We start from the raw sequence: 22235 nt of genomic DNA, 5'->3' as shown, positions 1-22235 counted from the left end.
AACATCAGTGTAAGTCTATCAAACTAAAAGTGCTTAGTAAACCTCCCTCTGTGTGTGTGTGTGTGTGATGAATCAGTGGGATGGACGGTCCACTCCCAAATTCAGAGGTGGATACAGTACTGATATAAATAGGTCTATCATTTTATCACTGATCATATCTTCAGTTTTAGTGAGTTCATTCTCAAGTCTGGAACAATGTTTGCACGTGGAGTCATCGTCCTTCTCTGTGTCCTAGGTGAGTAATATAATGATTTCATTCACTAAAACAACTGATATTAGGATATTGTTAATTAAGGGGTGGTTCACTTAAAAAAAAAAGACTGAAATATTGTTTTTAATCCAACAAAACAACATTAGATTTTCATTGACTTTCATTGTATGGGCAAAGTTATTTCCTCTTGCCATATCATGATATACTTTAATCCTTTTTTTCCCTTCTTGACACAAACAGTGGCCATGTCTGATGGAGATAGAATGGTGAGTAAATATATACTGTAAAATTACTTCCCTCCATGTTCAAATAACTGTTACGGTACTGGAATAGTAGAGATGAAGCATACACCGATATCCACAATGCAGGGTACTTTAATCAAACAAAGGAGAGATTTACACACAATACACGTTAGATTAACAATGAGGACACCTCGCCCTGGAGACCTCATGCAGGTGCAGGGAGAGGAGCGGACTGGAGTGGAGGTCTCCAGGGTGGATCCATGAGCCATGGCGGGTCAGGGGCCGTGGGCGGCCATGGAGGGTCAGAGGCCGTGGGCGGCCATGGAGGGTCAGAGGCCGTGGGCGGCCATGGAGGGTCAGGAACTGCAGCAGGCCATGGAGGGTCAGGAACTGCAGCAGGCCATGGTGGGTCAGGAACTGCAGCAGGCCATGGTGGGTCAGGAACTGCAGCAGGCCATGGTGGGTCAGGAGCTGCAGCAGGCCATGGTGGGTCAGGAGCTGCAGCAGGCCATGGTGGGTCAGGAGCTGCAGCAGGCCATGGTGGGTCAGGAGCTGCAGCAGGCCATGGTGGGTCAGGAGCTGCAGCAGGCCATGGTGGGTCAGGAGCTGCAGCAGGCCATGGTGGGTCAGGAGCTGCAGCAGGCCATGGTGGGTCAGGAGCTGCAGCAGGCCATGGTGGGTCAGGAGCTGCAGCAGGCCATGGTGGGTCAGGAGCTGCAGCAGGCCATGAAGGGTCAATGTCCGAGGGCAGCCATTGTGGGTCTGGAGCCTTGGTGGGCTCTGGTGACCCCGAAACCCCACCCAGGAGATCCCCACCCACAGGTACTGGGCCCCCCCCCAAAAAAAATACTTGGGGAGTTTTAGGGTAGGCTCAACTGGAGTGGAAGCATGGGCTGGAGTGGGCTCGTGGGCGCCGGCAGTGGGTTCATGACAGGCTGGAGCGGCTGGCTCGGCGGTGGCTGGAGCGGCTGGAGCGGCTGGCTCGGCGGCTGGACCAGAGGGCTTGGCTGAGACTGGAGATACCGGCTCGGCGGCTGAGACTGGAGATACCGGCTCGGCGGCTGAGACTGGAGATACCGGCTCGGCGGCTGAGACTGGAGATACCGGCTCGGCGGCTGAGACTGGAGATACCGGCTCGGCGGCTGAGACTGGAGATACCGGCTCGGCGGTGGAGACTGGAGATACTGGCCCGTTGGCGGAGACTGGAGATACTGGCCCGTTGGCAGCTACTGGAGCTCCGATGAGCCTGTTAGCCGCAGATGTGGCCGTGAGAGGCTGTGGGGGGAGCAGGAGCCACAGGAATGCGAGCCGTTGGGGATACAGGGACCAGGAAGATACCCATACCCGACCTATTATGCCCCCTTTTACAAGATGTAATATACACAGATCAGGCATAACATTATGAGCACTGACAGGTGAAGTGAATAACACTGATGATCTCTTCCTGTTAGTGGGTGGATATATTAAGCAGCAAGTGAACATTTTGTCCTCATAGTTGTTGTGTTAGAACAGAGGTGTCCAATCCTGCTCCTGGAGATCTGCCTTCCTGCAGATTTCAGTTCCAGCCCTGCTCCAACACTCCTGTCTGTAATTATCAAGCAGCCCTGAACACCTTGATTAGCTGGTTCAGGTGTGTTTGATTGGGGTTGGAGCTGAAATCTGCCGGATGGCAGCTCTCCAGGAGCAGGGTTGGACACCTCTGTTCTAACACAACAACTATGAGGACAAAATGTTCACTTGCTGCTTAATATATCCACCGACTAACAAGTGCCTTGATGAAGAGTGTGTTATGGTGCCGTGATGAAGAGTGTGAATCAGTGTTATTTACTTCACCTGTCGGTGCTCATAGTGTACCGGCTCGGCGGCGGAGACTGGAGATACTGGCCCGTTGGCAGCTACTGGAGATGCTGGCTCATTGGCAACTACTGGAGATACGGGCTCGTTGACAGCTACTGGAGCTCCGATGAGCCTGTTAGCCACAAATGTGGGCGTGAGAGGCTGTGGGGGAGCAGGAGCCACAGGAATGCGAGCTGTTGGGGATACAGGGACCAGGAAGATACCCATCCTCTATGTGGATCTCCGACGGTTTAGGTCTGTCCTTCTGTTACGGTACTAGTGTAGTAGAGATGAAGCATACACAGATATCCACAATGCAGGGTACTTTAATCAAACAAAGGAGAGATTTACACACAATACACGTTAGATTAACAATGAGAACAGACAAGGAGTGAAGGGAGTGAGTCCATATAAAGGGATGTGCTGACGATGAAGTCCAGGTGCGGGTGATGAGTGATGATGGGGAGATGACGAGGGAAGTGAGTGCAGGTGTGGAGAACAGGAGGATTATGGGAAATGGAGTCCGGGACACACGGAAACTGTGACAATAACTCAATGTTGTTTTCTTTTTATGTGTCCAGCCTGACTGCGAGCTTTACCTGTCTGACGCATGCCCAATGATCTATTCACCCATGTGTGGATCTGACGGAAAAACATATGGCAATGAATGCGAACTGTGTGTTGCCATCAGGTGAGTTTAAACAAAGTACTGTAGGTTTAAAATCAGTTTAGAGTCACTTTCAAACTTCACTTTAATCTCTCTCCTTTTTTAGAGAATCAGGAACTGAAATCTCTATTGTGAAGGAAGGCAGATGCGATGATGATCGACAGGTGTGACACAGGAATGACAGCATAATTCAGCTTGACAGACCTTTAGTCAGCATTATTGTGTCTCATTCATTATAACCTGAATGTGTAACGGCAGTAGAATTACTTCCCTCCATGTTCAAATAACTCAATGTTGTTGTTTTTTTATGTGACCAGCCTGATTGCAAGCCTAACCCTAAACCTGAACCTGAGCTTATCGTGTGCACGATGGACTATTCACCCGTGTGTGGATCTGATGGAAAAACATACGGCAATAAATGCGAACTGTGTGCTGCCATCGAGTGAGTTTAAATCAAAGTACTACAGGTTTAAAAACAGTTTAGAGTCACTTTCAAACTTCACTTTAATCTCTCTCTTTTTTTAGGGAATCAGAAACTGAAATCTCTATCGTGAAGCAAGGCAGATGCGATGAAGATCTGCTTGTGTGACACAGGAATGGCAGCATAATTCAGCTTGACAGACCTTTACTCAGCATTATTGTGTCTCATTCATTATAACCTGAATGTGTAATGGTTTAATCCTTAAATAAATGCTGCATATTGAAGTTGTTCTGTTTGGTTCTGTTTTCTCCCTCGAATCTTACAAGATAAAATAGGTGAAGATTTACTTTGAAGGATTCACACGGATCATATCTAGAGAGTAATGACATATTTAATGTATCTAAATTATTGAAATTAATTCTGGATTTGCGGATGATACTATATTTTATTCTAGTTATAATTATAATAATTTAATATATCATATAAATAATGAATTAATGAAACTAAACACATGGATGGACATTAACAAATTATCCCTGAATTTAGATAAAACTAAAGTAATATTCTTCGGAAATTATAATGGAAATTTAGACCTAGGAATAAATATAGATGGTATTGTTATAGATGCAGTCTCTGAAATTAAATTCTTAGGAATAACTATTGATAGTAAACTAAGCTGGAAACCACATAGTAGACACATATAAAGCAAAGTTTCTAAAAGTGTCTCAATTATTAAAGGATTAGTCCACTTTTAAATACACTTTTCCTGATAAATTTACTCACCCCCATGTCATCCAAGATGTTCATATCTTTCTTTCATCAGTCGAAAAGAAATGAAGATTTTTGAGGAAAACATTCCAGGATTTTTCTCCTTACAGTGGATTTCAATGGCTACCAACAGATTGAAGGTCAAAATTACAGTTTCAGTGCAGCTTCAAGGGTTTTAAACGATACCAGATGAGTAATAAGGGTCTTATCTAACGAATCGATCGGTCATTTTCGAAAAAAATACAACCGTTTATGCTTTATAAACAAAATATCACCTTGAACGTACTTTCCGCTTCCGCATTCTTCATAACGCTTACGCTGGATGTCCTACGCCTTCCCTATTCAAGTTACGGAAAGAACGCGGCGCCAGTTTCATTTTTGCCGTTTCGTTACTGTATAGAAGTGTGGGGCAATAACTATAAAAGTTCACTACATCCCCTCTTTATACTCCAAAAACGTGCAGTAAGAATTATTCAAAAGGTAGGATTTTGTGATCACATGAATAGTTTATTTCTGCAATCTAAATTGTTAAAATTCTTTGATTTAGTTGATTTTAATACTGTGCAATTGTTATACAAAGCCAGTAAAAGTACACTTCCTATGAATATTCAAAAGCTCTTTTGGCAGAGAGAAGGGAGTGATAATCTGAGGGGGTTTGGTAACTTTAAAGTTCAGGCAGTGAGAACCACAAGGAAAAGTTTGTGTGTGTCTATATGTGGAGTTAATCTTTGGAATCGATTGGGGTTACAGCTCAAGCAATGTCCAAATATTCATCAATTTAAAATTAGATATAAGGAAATGGTTTTGCCACATTACATGAATGAGGAAGGTGGTGTTTGACTGTTATGGGTATTATTAATAAAAAAGGTTATGTATTATTATTATTATAGAAAGGTCAGAATTTATAGTTGAGTAAATAATTAACTGATTTAAAAATATAATACATTATGAATAGTAAAGTAGATAAGATACTGATATATATATATATATATATATATATATATATATATATAATTATACAAAGAATGAATATGACTATATTATAATACTGGTCTCTGAAAACATATTGTGATTTTAGCTGACTGATTATCATGATTATATTATAACAGTTATTAGGTTATTATAGTAGTTGGATTTGATAATAAGATAAAAATAGCATCCTAGAAGAGAAAATATTATAACCTACAGTGTAGACATAAGTGAGTAGTGTGGTATATTGCATATGATCAACATATTATCTTCTTAATGCTTGATATTTGCAGCTGTTATGTAATCGTCATTATTATTATATCAATATATAACAATATATAACATTCAATTTGTGGTCAGGAGCGTGAACTGAATCAATTCAAGAAAGTGGTGACAGTGTTGATGGTAATAAATATAGAGATAATTACATGGAAAAACACGTATAAATATTTCAGTAATTAAATCTATTGCACACAACATAATTCTCAGATCAGGGCTGGCAAGTGGTGGCTCTGTTGCTCGGAGAGCGCCCCCTTCTGGCAGCTGACTGGCCAAAATCTTGTCTCTTTTAATGCACAGCATAGACAAACAGGCAAAGGGTGGTCCTGTTGTTAGGGGGCTGATTCTCTCTGACAGCAGGTTCACAAGAACACCTGGCCTCCGTTAATGCACAACACACACAATCTAACTAATTATTATTACCATCAACACCATTAAGCCATCATAATTAATTACAAACCCGATTCCAAAAAAGTTGGGACACTGTACAAATTGTGAATAAAAAAGGAATGCAATAATTTACAAATCTCATAAACTTATATTTTATTCACAATAGAATATAGATAATAGGGCTGTCACGATATTAGATTTTTCACACCACGGTTATTGTGGCCAAAAAATATCACGATATCGATATATCGTGATATTTATAGAATCCTTGGGGGGAAAAATTTATCAGTCTAAATAATTTTTACTTTGTTTTGGTTGCTGCACATTTTTTAAAGTCAAATTTAAGGCTTTTTAAGACCTGAAGAAATAAAAATTACTACTAGCATAATAGCCTATATACATTATGGCTGTTACCAATCAAATGAAATCATTATCAATAAAATCCATCTTTGCAATACAGTGGTGACACAGAATGAGAAGTGGCATTAATATATTTACACAGCATTTACAATTTGTCTACATAAATTTAATTCAATATTTAAATATTTAAATAATTTTTTCTAATTTTAACTTTTTAATTAAAATGTCCCTTAAATATGAAACTAAACTAAACCGCCAGTAGGTGGCAGCAAATCACCATCTTAATGAGTGAGTGAGTCAACCGAACCGATGTGTTCAAATGACTGATTCATACAGGAATGAAGCTCAAAATCGGATTCATTCATTCAGTCAGTATAGAGCAAGGATGGGCAACTTCAGTCCTGTCCACTGTCCTGCAGAGTTTAGCTCCAACCCTAATCAAACACACCTGAACCAGCTAATCAAGGTCTTTAGGATTAGTAGAAAGTTATAGGCAAGTGAGTTTTTATCAGGGATGGAGATAAACTCTGCAGGACACTGGCCCTCCAGGACCGGAGTTGCCCATCCCTGGTATAGAGGGTATGCATCGACGTCACTTTCCCCCCAGAAACGGCGTTCCCTCAGTTGGACTGAGTGGCAAAAGAAGCTGCTGCGTGACTGGATTTAATAGGGGAAACTGTGAAAACGCGAGTTACACTAAAGGTTGGGCTCAAAAGTGTTCCTTACAACTTGTCAAATAAACCTAATCCATGGATATTGACATGCAGCCAGGAGTTGTGTTTCCTGATATGTATATGTGCCTGATTTGACGGTGGGGAAATACATAAAGTAAATCTGCCTGTGAACGCTTTATATAACTACAATATAGGTAGGTTTAAATCCGTGTAATCACTTATATCAATGTTATATCGTCATATTGTCCAGCCCTAAAACATATATAGTTTTATAGTATAGTTTTTGTCAGTGTTGTTTATTTAAAAACACCCAATTATGCAGAATATAAGTGTTACGGTACACAGGAGGCAGACACAGATGTAAACAGGTAACTTGAAGTTTATTGACACCAGTAGAGCAAGGAGCATGAAACAGGTAAGTAGAGACGAATCAATGGATGTTTAGATGATAGATATGGAGATAGTTACTGTCCTTTTCCTTTCAGATGCGGAGATCTGTGAACACGCTGGAGCTTGGAGATTGCTGGAGATGACTGGAGCTGACTGGAGCACTCACACACAGTAGACGAGGTACACAAGGGAAGGAGGCACGCTGAAGACAGGTAAGTATGTAGCGGGGAGTCCTTGAGGTAAGCATAAACAGGACTAGATGCGAACGGTCCGGACATGGAGTGCTGTGTGTGTGTGCTCTTTATGGTGCTGCTGATGAGTGCGGTGATGAGGTGCAGGTGGCGGTGATCAGTACTCAGGAGATGGTGTGCGCTGTGATTGGTGAATGTTGGAACCTGACGTGTCTGTGACAGTACCCCCCCCTCCACGGCCCGCTCCTGAGGGCCGAGGACCCCGACGCCGTGGTGGTCGTCCTCTTCCACGCGGTGCCGGTCTATCAGGGTGGCTCTCGTGGAAAGTTTGGAGTAAGTTGGGATCAAGGATGTCGTTTCTTGGGACCCATGAGCGTTCCTCGGGGCCGTATCCTTCCCAGTCGACTAAGTATTCCAGCTGACCACCACAACGCCGGGAGTCCAAGATCTCATGAACCTCGTATGCTGCGCCGTCTTCCAGGATGAGTGGAAGGGGGGGCTCGGCGGGAGTCACGTCAGGTCCTGTGGAGAGAGCAGAAGGGTGGTAAGGTTTGAGGAGTGATACGTGGAATGTGGAGTGAATACGATACCCTTGTGGTAGCTGAAGTTGGTAAGTGACTGGGTTGACCTACTTGATGATGGGAAATGGGCCAATGAACCTGGGACTCAGCTTTTTGCAGGGCAGACGCAGTCTGATGTCCCGAGTCGACAGCCATACCTTCTGTCCGGGCTGGAAGACAGGAGTGTTGGAACGCCGAAGGTCCGCTGTCATTCTGCGTCTGCGCAGGGCTCGCTGCAGCTGGTGGTGAGCTGAGTCCCAGACCCTCTCGCTCTCTCGGAACCAGTAATCCACTGCTGGAACGTTGGAGGGTTCCCCGGTCCAGGGGAACAGTGGGGGTTGGTAGCCGAGTACGCATTGGAATGGTGTGAGTCCTGTAGTCGACTGCCGGAGAGAGTTCTGGGCGTACTCGGCCCAACCCAGGAACTGGTTCCAAGAGTCCTGGTGGTCATGACAGAAGGTACGGAGGAAGCGGCCGATCTCCTGGACCTTCCTTTCCATCTGCCCGTTCGACTGCGGATGGTATCCCGAAGTTAGGCTGACGGCCACAGCTAGGAGGAAACGCTTTCCACACTCTGGAGATGAACTGGGGTCCTCTGTCTGATACTATGTCCTCTGGTATTCCGAAATACCTGAACACGTGGTTGAAGAGCATCTCTGCGGTTTCCATGGCAGTGGGCAATCCTCGTAGTGGAATGAGATGACAAGATTTGGAGAATCTGTCTATGATGATTAGGATGCAGGTATTTCCATCAGAGACGGGGAGGTCAGTTATGAAGTCCACTCCTAGGTGTGACCATGGTCGGTTGGGAACGGGCAGAGGAAGGAGTTTCCCAGCTGGCAGATGACGAGGACTCTTGGAGGACTCTGCAAGTACCTTCTGACATCAGATGCCATCCCTGGCCACCAGAAGCGTTCTTTTAGCAACGAGAGGGTTTCATTGACCCCCGGGTGACCAGTGCCTAGTGACGTGTGAGCGGAGGGGATGGTGGGAGTGCGTCATGTTCGGGTGATGTAGAGCAAGCCAGGTGGACAGCCCGGCGGAGGGTTTGTGGAGGCATTGGAGGAGGGAATGGTCTCCTCTGACCAAGTGATGGGGCTTACAATGAGTGAGCTCGGGATGATTGGCTCGGGTTCTTCAGTCTTTTCCTCGGGAGCATAGAGACGGGAGAGAGCGTCAGCTTTAATGTTTTTCGAGCCTGGTCGGTAGGAGATGGTGTAGTTGAATCGGGAGAAGAACATGGCCCATCGGGCTTGTCTTGGGTTTAACCTTTTGGCGGAACGAAGATACTCCAGGTTTTTGTGGTCTGTTAGAACCAGGAACGCATGTTTGGCCCCCTCCAACCAATGCCTCCACTCTTCCAAGGCAAGCTTCACCGCGAGGAGTTCCCTGTCACCGATGGAGTAGTTGAATTCTGCTGGGCTGAGCTTGCGGGAGAAGAAGGCGCATGGGTGGAGTCTACTTGGCGTCCCCTGCTGCTGCGACAACACCGCTCCCACTCCGGTGGTAGAGGCGTCCACCTCTACGCTGAAGGGCTGTTCTGGATCGGGGTGAACGAGCAAGGGAGCGGTGGTGAAGGCTTCCTTGAGGCGATTAAAGGCGTTGGTGGCTGCTGGATTCCAGGACAGAGACTTGGGCTTATTTCGGAGAAGGCTGGTGAGTGGATGGGTGATGGAACTGTAGTCTTTGATGAATCGACGGTAGAAATTTGAGAATCCAAGGAAGCGTTGCAGCTCTTTGATGGTAGTGGGTTCTGGCCAGTTGGTGATGGATTCCACCTTCCTCTCGTCCATCCGGATGCCACTGTGATCAATGATGTATCCAAGGAATGAGACGGTAGGTTGATGGAATGAACACTTTTCTGCTTTGGGGAATAGGTGGAACTGGCGAAGACGGGTGAGGACCTCCGCAACGTGTCGGCGATGTTCGGCCTGGCTCTGGGAGTAGATGAGTATGTCGTCGATGTAGACTAGGACGAAGCGATGGAGAAACTCCCAGAGCACCTCGTGTATGAAGTCCTGGAATACGGAGGGGGCGTTGACCAGGCCATACGGCATAACAAGGTACTCGTAGTGTCCTGTAGGTGTAATGAAAGCGGTCTTCCACTCGTCCCCCTCACGTATCCGGATGAGGTTGTACGTGCTGCGGAGGTCCAGCTTCGTGAACACAATGGCACCACAGAGATGTTCCAGGGCCGCTGGGACGAGAGGAAGGGGATATCTGAACTTGACAGTAATCTTATTGAGAGAGCGATAGTCAATACATGGCCGCAAGCCTCCATCATTTTTAGCCACAAAGAAGAAACTGGAAGCAGCAGTCGAAGTAGACGGCCGGATGTATCCATGAGCCAGGGCCTCCTTGATGTAATCCTCCATGGCCTTCTCCTCCGGGATGGATAGTGGGTATATCTTACCCTTCGGCACTGGTTCACCCAGAAGCAGGTCGATGGCACAGTCCCATGGCCGGTGTGGAGGCAGCTTGGAAGCCCTCTGCGGGCAGAAGACATCACTGAAGGGGGCGTAACACTTAGGGATGTCAATGGATCATTGTTCAACTGGACTCTCGATGGATGTTGCGCAGAGGGAGAGATCAGGAGATGGAGAAGATGGCACAGGAAGTTCAGTCAGACAGCGAGAGAAACAGGTGTCGCCCCACTTCAGGATTTCGCCCATCTTCCAGGAGATAGTCGGGTTGTGCTGCTCCAACCAGGGGCGCCCCAGAACCATGTCAGCGGTGGAATCCTCCAGAACCAGCAGATGTAATTCCTCTTGATTTAATAAGCCAACTTGAAGCTTGAGAGGTCCTGCGACGGTACGGACGTGCTTACGGCTGAGAGGCTTGCCTGTTATTGAGTTGATCTGGTAGATCGTCGGAGACGGAGAGGCCTTGAGACGTAACTGCCGGCAGAGGGCGCCGGAGACGAAGTTGCCGGCTGACCCTGAGTCGAGGAGCGCGACCACTGTAAGGGAAACATCAGCGGCAGTAAGATTGACGACAGTGGTGAGTGGTTTCATTTTCTGAATAGAAGGGATGATGGCACTCACCATGGGTCGAGGAGGTTGTGTGGGGCACGCCGCAATCGCATGCCCAGGAGCGCCACAATATAAACATAGGTTCAGGGTCAGCCGACGATGGCGCTCAGCCAGCGATAAACGTGAGTTTTCAACATCCATAGGCTCGTTGGCTGGTTCTGGGGAGCTGACGGGTTCGGACCCGGCAGAGGAGCGTGTTGGAGAGTGACTGGTCCTGGTGCTTTTGGAGGCACGCCTGCATACGAGTGGCGCAGCGGATTGATAGCTGGATGAACTTCTCGAGGCCGATGGAATCCTCGTATGCAGCGAGATGCAGCCGTACCTGAGGTTCCAATCCTTGATGAAATGTGGTAATTAGAGCTTGTTCGTTCCATCCGCTAACTGCAGCAAGCGTCCTGAATTGCAAAGCATAGTCGTAAATAGACATTGATCCCTGTTTCAAATTATAGAGTTTCTCACCAGCTGATGAATCTGTGATCGGTTTCCCGAACACCTCCCGGAAGTGGGAAATAAACACAGGATAGGACTGCGTCACTGCACCACGTTGTGACCAGATGGAATCGGCCCACTTCAATGCTTTGCCGTTTAACTGAGAGATGAGAAAGGCGATCTTGGAAGTATCGTTCGGATACAGGTGCGGCTGCATCTCCGCTGCAATCCTGAGTAGGGCGCCGGTTTGGCCATGGGACTGGCGTACGGCGGCAGCGAAGGAGATCCTGTGGTGCTGGCTGTGGTGCTCGCTGGTGCAGGTGAGGGAGAAGTGACTGAAGATGGTGGCGGTGGATTGGTGATGAGGGTTCGCCGAAGCGCATCCACCAAGGCCTGAAAGGGATCCGGCTGGCTCATACTGGGTCTGCGGTGTTGGTCCGGTCTTCTGTTACGGTACACAGGAGGCAGACACAGATGTAAACAGGTAACTTGTAGTTTATTGACACCAGTAGAGCAAGGAGCATGAAACAAGTAAGTAGAGACGAATCAATGGATGTTTAGATGATAGATATGGAGATAGTTACTGGCCTTTCAGATGCGGAGATCTGTGAACACGCTGGAGCTTGGAGATCGCTGGAGATGACTGGAGCTGACTGGAGCACTCACACACAGTAGACGAGGTACACAAGGGAAGGAGGCACGCTGGAGACAGGTAAGTATGTAGCGGGGAGTCCTTGAGGTAAGCATAAACAAGAGTAGATGCGAACGAGACCGGAGATGGAGTGCTGTGTGTGTGGGGGCATATAACTTTATGCATAGCTACATCACGCTGAATAAGACGAGTAAAGAAAACACGGTACTTAAAATAATCACCCTTTATTTAAATATATGAACACAGAAAATCGCTGTTAACAGGTAAATATAACATTTCCCATTCCATGACTAGTAAAATAATCACAACTTACTCTCTGTAAAATGGTGTAATCTGCAGGGAGATAAGGTAAAAAGGAAGGTGGTGTTTCCACCCTTCGCGCTGACTGTAGCTAGGCAAATCCTGCGGATTGCCTAAGGAGCCGAAAAACTCCCATACTGTCGAATTTACTTTAGTTTTCTCGGGTGTGGACAGAGCCTCTCACTCTCCCGCTCGGATGACAGGAATAGCTGCGCACTGCATCTTCTTCTTGTTTGACAGGTGTCAGCGTTAAGGTGCAATACTGCCACCTGAGAGCTCAACCAGGTACTGGTGCTGGAGTATTTACATGTCATGATATCATAAGTGTCCTACTCATTTTAAATATTGTGGCTATCGTCATACCGGTATATTGTCACACCCTAAATTAACACGATATCGATATTTCATGCTTTGAATATCAGGGTTATCGTCAATACAGTATTGTGACACCCCTAATAGATAACATATCAAATGTTGAAAGTGAGACATTTTGACATGTCATGCCAAATATTGGCTCATTTTGGATTTCATGAGAGATACACATTCCAAAAAAGTTGGGACAGGTAGCAATAAGAGGCCGGAAAAGTTAAATGTACATATAAGGAACAGCTGGTGGACCAATTTGCAACTTATTAGGTCAATTGGCAACATGATTGGGTATAAAAAGAGCCTCTTAGAGTGGCAGTGTCTCTCAGAAGTCAAGATGGGCAGAGGATCACCAATTCCCCCAATGCTGCGGCCAAAAATAGTGGAGCAATATCAGAAAGGAGTTTCTCACCCCCATATCATCCAAGATGTCCATGTCTTTCTTCAGTCGAAAAGAAATTAAGGTTTTTGAGGAAAACATTCCAGGATTATTCTCCTTATAGTGGACTTCAATGGGCACCAAACAGTTGAAGGTCAAAATTAGTTTCACTGCAGCTTCAAAATGTTCTACACGATCCCAGATGAGAAATAAGGGTCTTATCTAGTGAAACCACTGCTCATTTTCTGAAAAAAATTGAAAATTATAGAAGTTTTAGCCATAAATGCTCATCTTGAACTAGCTCTCTTCTTCTCTATTAGAATTCTGGCAGTGTAGACACTGCTTAGTGTATAATGCATGTAAGCGTTCTGTGTGCATTCTTGGCAACAGAAGTGAGTCATTATTTTATAGAATGTGCAGAAGAAAAAGAGTAAGTAACAGAACTGCTCAGGGCAGCTACTGGTTAGATGAGTCCCCTATGATGAACTACAGTGTCCCTCTTGGTTAAAATCTCGTTCTGGGGGTGTGTGGTGTTGATGGAGCACTCATGAGGGTGGGATGGTGTCCACTTGGTAGCTAGTGCCCTGTGCAGACCACATATTGTGTAAATATGGAACAATGGTCGTGTAATCATTGTAGTATAAAGCTTTTACTGAAATGAAAACATGAAATTGCTGCCATTGATCAACAACAAATACAACATACATGGCCTTTGGTTATTATGGAAGCTTTTTTTTCCACCACAGAATAAAAAGGCATAAAAGGTAATTGTGACTTTTTATCAAAAATATTTTTTATTTTGCAATTGTGAGTTTATATCTCACAATTCTGACTTTTTTATTCTCAGAATTGGGAGATATAAACTAGGAACTGATAGAAAAAAGTCAGAATTGTAAGATAAATAGTCACAATTACCTTCTTTTTTTTTTTTCTATTTACGGCAGAAATAAGCTTTCATAGGTGTCATGGGTTCACTTACTCGCCCTTGTGTGGTTGTAGTGTGTGTTGCACTGAGTGAGTGATTGTGTGCGCGTCACCCACCTGTCTGATTGTGATGTGCTGCCAGCCGTGTCTTGTTCAGTGTTTGCTATTTAATGTGTGTGTCTACATGGTGTCTTTGTCAGTTTGTTGCAGGCTGTCCTGCTGACGTGTTTCCGTGTTTCACCTCCTGTTATCCTGGGGTTCTGGATCTCCATCTTGTGCCCGCGTCTGGGTTGGATTATCCCTTGGCTTCTGATACCCATTGCAGCCCTGCGCCACCCTATTCCTCTGTTTCTACATATCACGGCGTCAGCTCGTCTTTGTGACTGCAACTACTGTCCTTTTGGAGTGAAGTTATTGTACAGCGTATTCTGTCAATAAATCCAGTTTTACTTGCACTTGGATTCTCTCTCTGTGTTTATTCCCTGACAGAACGAACTGACCCCCGCAGCATCCAGTTCTTCGAGACGCGCCACAGGCTTCCTGCGTTCAGTGCGTTCGTGCAAACGGCCATCCACTCGCAGCGCGAGCTCAATCAGTCCGTTAAGAGTGGGAGGTAAATCCAGTGAATAGATCTCCTGCTGCACACGGTCGGCTAGCCCATGCAGGAACACATCCCACTGCGCCTCTTCGTTCCACTTACACTCCGCTGCCAGGGTGTGGAACTCAATGGCGTAGTCGTAAACAGGTCGAACTCCCTGCCGCAGGTCCGCGAGCTTGCGAGCAGCCTCCCGTCCCGCCACCGAACGGTCGAACACTCGCCTCATCTCCTGCGACAGGGACTGGAACGAGGAGCAGCAAGGATGATCGTTCTCCCACACCGCCGTTCCCCATAACGCCGCTCGTCCCGTCAATAACGTCATCGCTAACGCGACTTTAGACTCCTCAGAAGAGAACGTGTTAGGTTGCAGAGAGAAATAAATAGAGCATTTAGACAGAAAAGCTCTACAAGCATCAGGTTCTCCACCATACCTCTCTGGTGCAGGAATACGAGGCTCTTGTGGCATGCTGGTCGATGAGTGGGGAACGGGCGGTGGGGCTGGCGCAGTGGGAGATGAAAGATGTTGTACCTGGGTCGAGAGCTCGGCCACCTGCGCCACCAACGTTTGCACGGCGCGAGCAGTGGCAATCACCTGCTCGTCCTGCTGATCCATCCGTTGAGCGCTCTTGCTCAAATACTCCTGAAGATCCAACGACCTTGCTGGATCCGTTCACCATCCTATCGTCCTGGGACATCCGTGGCTGGTGAAGCACAAGCCCAGGATTGAGTGGGGCCAGGGATCCGTGGTGGAGTGGAGCCAACACTGTCATGCGTCTTGTTTGTTGTCTGCTTGTTCGTCTGTGTCTCGTTCTGTGTTGCAGGAGGAGTCGGTGAACCTGTCAAACGTGCCCCAGGAGTACCATGACCTGAAGGTAGTGTTCAGTAAGTCCCGGGCTGCTTCTCTTCCTCCGCATCGTCCCTATGACTGTGCTATAGATTTAGTTCCAGGGTCTTCTCCGCCCAAAGGCAAGTTATATTCACTTTCTAATCCAGAAAGGGAGGTCATGGAGAAATATATTTCTGATTCTCTGACAGCTGGGATCATCCGCCCTTCTTCATCTCCCGCGGGGGCAGGTTTTTTTTTCGTGGGTAAGAAGGATGGCTCTCTGCGGCCGTGCATTGATTACAGAGGACTGAACAACATCACGGTAAAGAATACTTATCCTTTGGCGTTGATGTCTTCTGCCTTTGAGCGGCTGCAGGGCGCGTCTCTGTTCACGAAATTGGACCTGCGCAACGCTTATCATTTGGTCCGCATCAGGGAGGGGGATGAATGGAAGACGGCTTTTAACACCCCTAGAGGGCACTTTGAATACTTGGTTATGCCGTTCGGGCTTTCCAACTCGCCCGCCATCTTCCAAGCAGTCGTCAATGACATGTTGAGAGATATGGTCGATCAGTTCATATATTTCTACCTGGACGACATATTGATTTTTTCTTCTTCTCTCCAGGAACACGTGCAACACGTCAGGCGAGTGCTCCAAAGGCTGTTAGAGAATGGGCTTTTTGTCAAGGCGGAGAAGTGCGTTTTTCATGCACAGTCTGTTCCATTTTTGGGGTACATCGTGTCGTCCGAGGGGGTGCGCATGGATCCTGACAAGGTTAAGGCTGTGGTGGATTTGCCAATTCCAGATTCCCGCAAGGCCCTGCAGAGGTTTCTGGGCTTTGCCAATTTTTACCGGCGTTTTATTCGCAATTTCAGCCAACTAGCCGCTCCTCTGACTGCCTTAACCTCCCCCGCAACGGCGTTCAGGTGGTCGGATGCAGCTGAGGCTGCATTCTCCAACCTCAAAAGCCGCTTCGTTTCGGCTCCCATTCTTGTCGGCCCTGATCCTTCACGTCAGTTTGTGGTGGAGGTTGATGCGTCAGAGGTGGGGGTAGGTGCAGTTCTATCCCAGCGCTCCGCAGCGGACGATAAGATGCATCCTTGCGCGTTTTTTTCACATCGTTTAACTGCTGCCGAACGTAATTACGACATTGGTAACAGGGAGCTGCTGCCGGTCAAATTAGCTTTGGAAGAGTGCCGTCACTGGTTGGAGGGTTCGGGGGTACCTTTCATCGTCTGGACTGATCATAAGAACCTTGAGTATATTAGATCCGCTAAACGACTTAACTCTAGGCAGGCTCGGTGGGCTCTTTTTTTCGGTCGTTTTGATTTTTCCCTATCTTACCGTCCCGGGTCCAAAAACATCAAGCCCGATGCACTTTCTCGCGTTTTTGATCGCTCCGAGCGCCCATCCACTCCCAAATGTATTCTTCCTGAGAGACTCATTGTCTCTTCACTCACTTGGGAGGTCGAGTCGAAGGTCCGCACGGCCTTAGAAGGGGTAACGCCTCCGCCCGGGTGCCCACCGAGTCGGTTATTTGTGCCAGAGGGGTTGCGTTCAGACGTTATCCGATGGGGCCACGATTCCAATCTGGCTTGTCATCCAGGGGTTAGTCGCACCAACTTTTTGGTCAAACAACGATTTTGGTGGCCCTGCATGGCTCGCGTTGTTCACAATTTTGTTTTGGCTTGCTCTGTCTGCGCTCGTGGTAAGACTTCTAATCGTCCCCCTGAGGGACTCCTTCAGCCGCTGTCTGTCCCTTCAAGACCCTGGTCCCACATAGCGCTAGATTTCGTCACAGGCCTCCCTCCTTCACAGGGCAATACGGTGATTTTGACCGTAGTGGACCGGTTCTCGAAGGCGGCGCATTTCATCCCCTTGCCCAAATTACCCACTGCCAAGGAGACAGCGGTTACTGTCATTAATCACGTCTTCCGTATCCATGGCCTCCTGGTAGACGTGGTTTCTGACAGGGGATCCCAATTTACCTCCAAATTCTGGAAGGAGTTTTGTCGTTTACTGGGGGCGACGGTTAGTTTGTCATCTGGGTTCCATCCCCAGACGAACGGGCAAGCTGAGAGAGCCAACCAGGATTTGGAGAGAATGTTGCGATGTCGGGTTGCTCAGAATTCTTCCTCCTGGAGTCAGCAGCTTCCTTGGGTGGAGTACGTGCACAATTCGTTACCAGTGTCGGCTACGGGCCTGTCACCTTTTCAGTGTAGTCTAGGTTACCATTTCCTGTAGCTCAGTGGTTAGAGCGTGGCACTAGCAATGCCAAGGTCATGGGTTCGATCCCAGGGATTGCACATACTCAGATACAAATGTATAGTATAATGCAATGTAAGTCGCTTTGGATAAAAGCGTCTGCCAAGTGCATAAATGTAAATGTAAATGTAAATGTACCAGCCACCTGCCTTTCCCAGTCTGGAATCCGAAGTCGCGGTCCCCTCCGCTCACGCCTTCGTCCAGAGGTGTCGTCACACGTGGAGAAGAGCCCGAGAGACTCTCCTTCAGGTGGGGGCGCGCACCAAGGCCCAGGCTGATCGCCACCGGCTGAAGCCTCCCGTATACGTCGTTGGTCAAAAAGTGTGGCTTTCTTCCAAGAACATTCCGCTCCGCTCCGTGAGTAACAAATTAGCACCCAAATTCATTGGCCCGTTCACGGTCACCAAGATCTTTAGCCCGGTGACTGTCCGCCTCAAATTACCACCAGTGTACAGCAGAATTCATTCCGTCTTTCACGTTTCCAAAATTAAACCCGTTTTTCATTCTAACATTTATCCGCCTGCCCCGGTTCCTCCCCCTCCGCGACTCGTAGATGGGGAACCTGCTTATTCGGTCCGTCGTATTTTGGACGCTAGGCGAAGGGGACACGGATTCCAGTACTTGGTGGACTGGGAAGGTTACGGTCCGGAAGAGAGGAGTTGGGTTCCTGCCAAGGACATCCTGGATCACTCTCTTATTGATGAATATCGTCAACAGGTAGGCTCTCCTGGGAGCGCCAGGAGGCGCTCGTAGGAGAGGGGGTACTGTCACGGTTCATGGGTTCACTTACTCGCCCTCGTGTGGTTGTGGTGTGTGTTGCACTGAGTGAGTGATTGTGTGGGCGTCACCCACCTGTCTGATTGTGATGTGCTGCCAGCCGTGTCTTGTTCAGTGTTTGCTATTTAATGTGTGTGTCTACATGGTGTCTTTGTCAGTTCATTGCAGGCTGTCCCGCTGTCGTGTTTCTGTGTTTCACCTCCTGTTATCCTGGGGTTCTGGATCTCCGTCTTGTGCCCGCATCTGGGTTGGATTATCCCTTGGCTTCTGATACCCATTGCAGCCCTGCGCCACCCGATTCCTCTGTTTCTACACATCACGGCATCAGCTCGTCTTTGTGACTGCAACTACTGTCCTTTTGGAGTGAAGTTATTGTACAGCGTATTCTGTCAATAAATCCGGTTTTACTTGCACTTAGATCCTCTCTCTGTGTTTATTCCCTGACAATAGGTTCATCATGTGTAAGGGGGAAAACCATAGAGATGCACAATCCAGCACACATTCTTCCTCCTCTCCTCTACCTCTTCTTCTCACTTGTCCTTATCCAACTTCTCCTCTCCTCCTTCATCTATTCCTCTCCCTCACCCAGATATTATTTTCTCTCTGCTCCTCTGTGTTGTTCTTCATACACACTGAACAAATCCGATTCATAGAGTCTTATTTTACTGAGACAGGAATCTGCCAAATATTTAAGTGATCTAATTAAAAATGCTTATCAATTGTTTCAGTATGTGTTTTATATATATTTTCAATACTCTTGTTGCAGAAGTATAGGTTTTATCCTATATTTAATGATTGGAACATTAGGTCTTCATTTCTGACTTGCTGTGTTTAAGCGTTTGCAAATAAGATGAGAAAGATCCATGATTTTGGTATGAGGTAAGCTTATATGAAAAGAAAATGTAAGCATTTTAGAAACATGTTAATTAACTGCATTTTGTGTGAAAACGACATGAATTGTGTTAATAGTATGGCCACAACAGACGGATGTTCTGCTAAATGTGTTTAGAGTTTTGAAAATGTGACTAAAGATTGGACAAAAGTATGTTAGCAATTGAAAAAAACTGTAAGAAATCTAGATGAATAAAGATGTTCAAATGTTTGTGTGAGTGTGTAAGTGTGTCCAAGGCCTAGTTCTTGTTTTGTCTAGGTGTGTCTATGATGTGCAGATAGCATAACGAACATACGTTACACAAGAGAGTCTTACACAAGAATAGTCAAAAGTTGAAGAAATATTAACACACAGAAAGCACCACTAAAAACCTCAAGTGTGTTTCATTCAACCGTAAGTGCCCTGCGAAGTGGACAGAACAGGGAATACAGGAACATGGATGCATCACTTCACAGGAAGTGGAAAGGAAAGCTTACCCACCAATCATTGCACATCTCTCCAGTACTTGAATTAGTCTGAATATAATAAAGGTGGTGAAAATGACTTGAGGCTCTGGCGTTATTACTGATCTTTATGAATCTCACATGTGGTTTATATGCGGCTGTTTAAAGGGTGGGGAACACTTCATTTTACAGTGTGCTTATTACACGTTACATGTATTTACTATAGTAATTACTATAAATTTTGCAGAATTCTAATCCTAAACCTAATGCTATAGTAGAACATGTATAGTTGTCATTAATTACTCTCCCTGATGACTTATGCCTAAACTACAGTTGTTTACTTCTCGATAACAGTCTATAATGTTCTCATTATTATGCATGTTTTGTGCAGTCGTCTGTAGCTGAATGACAGGCACAGAACAACCTTCAATGAGTTCAGCTCGATGTTATTCTACTTTGTACCTTGCGATAAATGTGAATATATGTGTCTGTGGACATAATATTTTTGTAAGCTATAGACTACTGGTGTGATGATACATGTGTTAGCTGACCTGTTCTGACTAGATATTAGTCCTCAGACACATTTATACAGGTTTATTTCAGTTGTTACAGGCAGTGATGTACTTGATGATAACAACTAATAAAAGAGTTTTAAAACATCACAAGGTACAAATAAGGAAGAAAACAACGAGCTGAGCTCATTGAAGGTTGTTCTGTTTCGTGCATATCTGGGAAACTCATGAATATTCATGTAAGCAGGAGGTCGTTTTGCTCTGCAGCGAGCACTACTTGAGTTCAGAGGAGGAAACAGTACTGATATAAATAGGAGGATCATATCGTCAGTTTTAGTGAGTTCACTCTCAAGTCTGGAACAATGTTTGCTCGTGGAGTCATCGTCCTTCTCTGTGTCCTAGGTGAGTAATATCATGATTTCATTCACTAAATCTGATATTAGGATAATTTGTCACATGAGAACCTGCGATATACACTGATACTGATAGTTTTGCTTCATAATGAAGAGTTTCATTGTTTCGATAAAGTCTTAATTCACTTTTGCTAAAGTAGGACAGATGAAAAATGTATAAGATTTAAGTCACATTCAGACATTTTTAAGTTTGATTTAAGGGATGGTTCACTAAAAAATGACTGAAATATTGTTTTTGTCCAACAAAACAATATTGACTTTTATTGTATGGGCAAAACAAGTTATTTCCTCTTGCCATATCATGATAAACTTTAATCCTTGTTTTTCCTTCTTTACACAAACAGTGGCCGTATCTGATGCAGCGAGAAAGGTGAGTAAATAAAGACTGTAGAATTACTTCCCTCCATGTTCAAATAACTCAATGTTGTTTTTTATGTGACCAGCCTAACTGCAAGCGTTACAAATTTGGAGCATGCCCAAGGATCTATGAACCCAAGTGTGGATCTGATGGAAAAACATACAGCAATGAATGCACGCTGTGTGCTGCCATCAAGTGAGTTTAAATCAAAGTACTGCAGGTTTAAAATCAGTTTAGAGTCACTTTCAAACTTCACTTTAATCTCTCTCTTTTTTCTAGGAAATCAGGAACTGAAATCCTTATTATGATGGAAAGCAGATGCGATGATGATCGACAGGTGTGACACAGGAATGGCAGCATAATTCAGCTTGACAGACCTTTAGTCAGCATTATTGTGTCTCATTCATTATAATCTGAATGTGTAACGGCAGTAGAATTACTTCCCTCCATGTTCAAATAACTCAATGTTGTTGTTTTTTATGTGACCAGCCTTACTGCAGGCCTAATCCATCTGGAGCGTGCCCAAGGATCTATAAACCCGTGTGTGGATCTGATGGAAAAACATATGGCAATGAATGCGAACTGTGTGCTGCCATCGAGTGAGTTTAAATCAAAGTACTGCGGGTTTAAAATCAGTTTAGAGTCACTTTCAAACTTCACTTTAATCTCTCTCTTTTTTTAGGGAATCAAACACTGAAATCTTTAAGGTGAAAAAAGGCAAATGTGCTTAAGATCTGCAGCAGTGACACAGGAATGGCAGCATAATTCAGCTTGACAGACCTTTACTCAGCATTATTGTGTCTCATTCATTATAACCTGAATATGTAACGGTTTAATCCTTAAATAAATGCTGCATATTGAAGCTGTTCTGTTTTCTCCCTTGAATCTTGGAAAGATGAGATAAAATAGGTGAAGATTTACTTTGAAGGATTCACACGGATCATATCTAGAGAGCAGAATATCATTAAGGGTGTGTGAGCTTTTGACACCCTGTTAGATTCATTTTCAGGTGGACTCAAAGTCATCAGTTGGAAACGGGCGCTGATGGAGAATGATCAAGCAGATATAAAGACAGTGTAGTACTATAAGATTCTCAGGTTTATTAATGAA

The 22235-nt window shown here is 45.6% G+C and overlaps 3 protein-coding genes across 10 annotated transcripts in view; all 3 read left to right on the top strand.

Annotated features, from left to right (window-relative positions):
* LOC125258832 (ovoinhibitor-like) overlaps positions 1-22235 on the top strand; it is a 301375-nt gene that overhangs the window by 24074 nt on the left and 255066 nt on the right. The window lies entirely within an intron of this gene.
* LOC125258845 (double-headed protease inhibitor, submandibular gland-like) lies at positions 79-21987 on the top strand. Of its 2 annotated transcripts, none has more exons than XM_048176012.1 (6): positions 79-235; positions 21112-21137; positions 21211-21320; positions 21405-21462; positions 21615-21724; positions 21808-21987. In XM_048176012.1, exons 1-6 carry the CDS (start codon positions 196-198, stop codon positions 21854-21856), a joined length of 393 nt encoding a protein of 130 aa, XP_048031969.1. In that variant the 5' UTR covers positions 79-195; the 3' UTR covers positions 21857-21987. The 2 variants fall into 2 exon arrangements, with proteins under 2 accessions (XP_048031969.1, XP_048031968.1); XM_048176011.1 differs by lacking the exon at positions 79-235 and adding an exon at positions 20637-20756.
* On the top strand, positions 2817-3661 carry LOC125258846 (ovomucoid-like). Its single transcript, XM_048176013.1, has 4 exons — positions 2817-2980; positions 3063-3120; positions 3274-3398; positions 3482-3661. Exons 1-4 carry the CDS (start codon positions 2907-2909, stop codon positions 3543-3545), a joined length of 321 nt encoding a protein of 106 aa, XP_048031970.1. The 5' UTR covers positions 2817-2906; the 3' UTR covers positions 3546-3661.

Source organism: Megalobrama amblycephala, linkage group LG23, assembly GCF_018812025.1.
Source record: "Megalobrama amblycephala isolate DHTTF-2021 linkage group LG23, ASM1881202v1, whole genome shotgun sequence".
Lineage (NCBI taxonomy): Eukaryota > Metazoa > Chordata > Actinopteri > Cypriniformes > Xenocyprididae > Megalobrama > Megalobrama amblycephala.
Note: the sequence above shows the minus strand (reverse complement) of the source record. Positions and strands in the feature narration are given on the sequence as shown.

What these genes read in the sequence shown, in the direction of transcription:
- LOC125258845 (XM_048176012.1), top strand. Translation starts at nt 196, where the DNA reads ATGTTTGCACGTGGAGTCATCGTCCTTCTCTGTGTCCTAG. An exon ending in ACGCTGTGTGCTGCCATCAA is followed by an intron (nt 21,321 to 21,404) that starts GTGAGTTTAAAT and finishes TCTTTTTTCTAG; the next exon opens with GAAATCAGGAACTGAAATCC. An exon ending in GAACTGTGTGCTGCCATCGA is followed by an intron (nt 21,725 to 21,807) that starts GTGAGTTTAAAT and finishes CTCTTTTTTTAG; the next exon opens with GGAATCAAACACTGAAATCT.
- LOC125258846 (XM_048176013.1), top strand. Translation starts at nt 2,907, where the DNA reads ATGATCTATTCACCCATGTGTGGATCTGACGGAAAAACATATGGCAAT. An exon ending in GATGCGATGATGATCGACAG is followed by an intron (nt 3,121 to 3,273) that starts GTGTGACACAGG and finishes TTATGTGACCAG; the next exon opens with CCTGATTGCAAGCCTAACCC. An exon ending in GAACTGTGTGCTGCCATCGA is followed by an intron (nt 3,399 to 3,481) that starts GTGAGTTTAAAT and finishes CTCTTTTTTTAG; the next exon opens with GGAATCAGAAACTGAAATCT.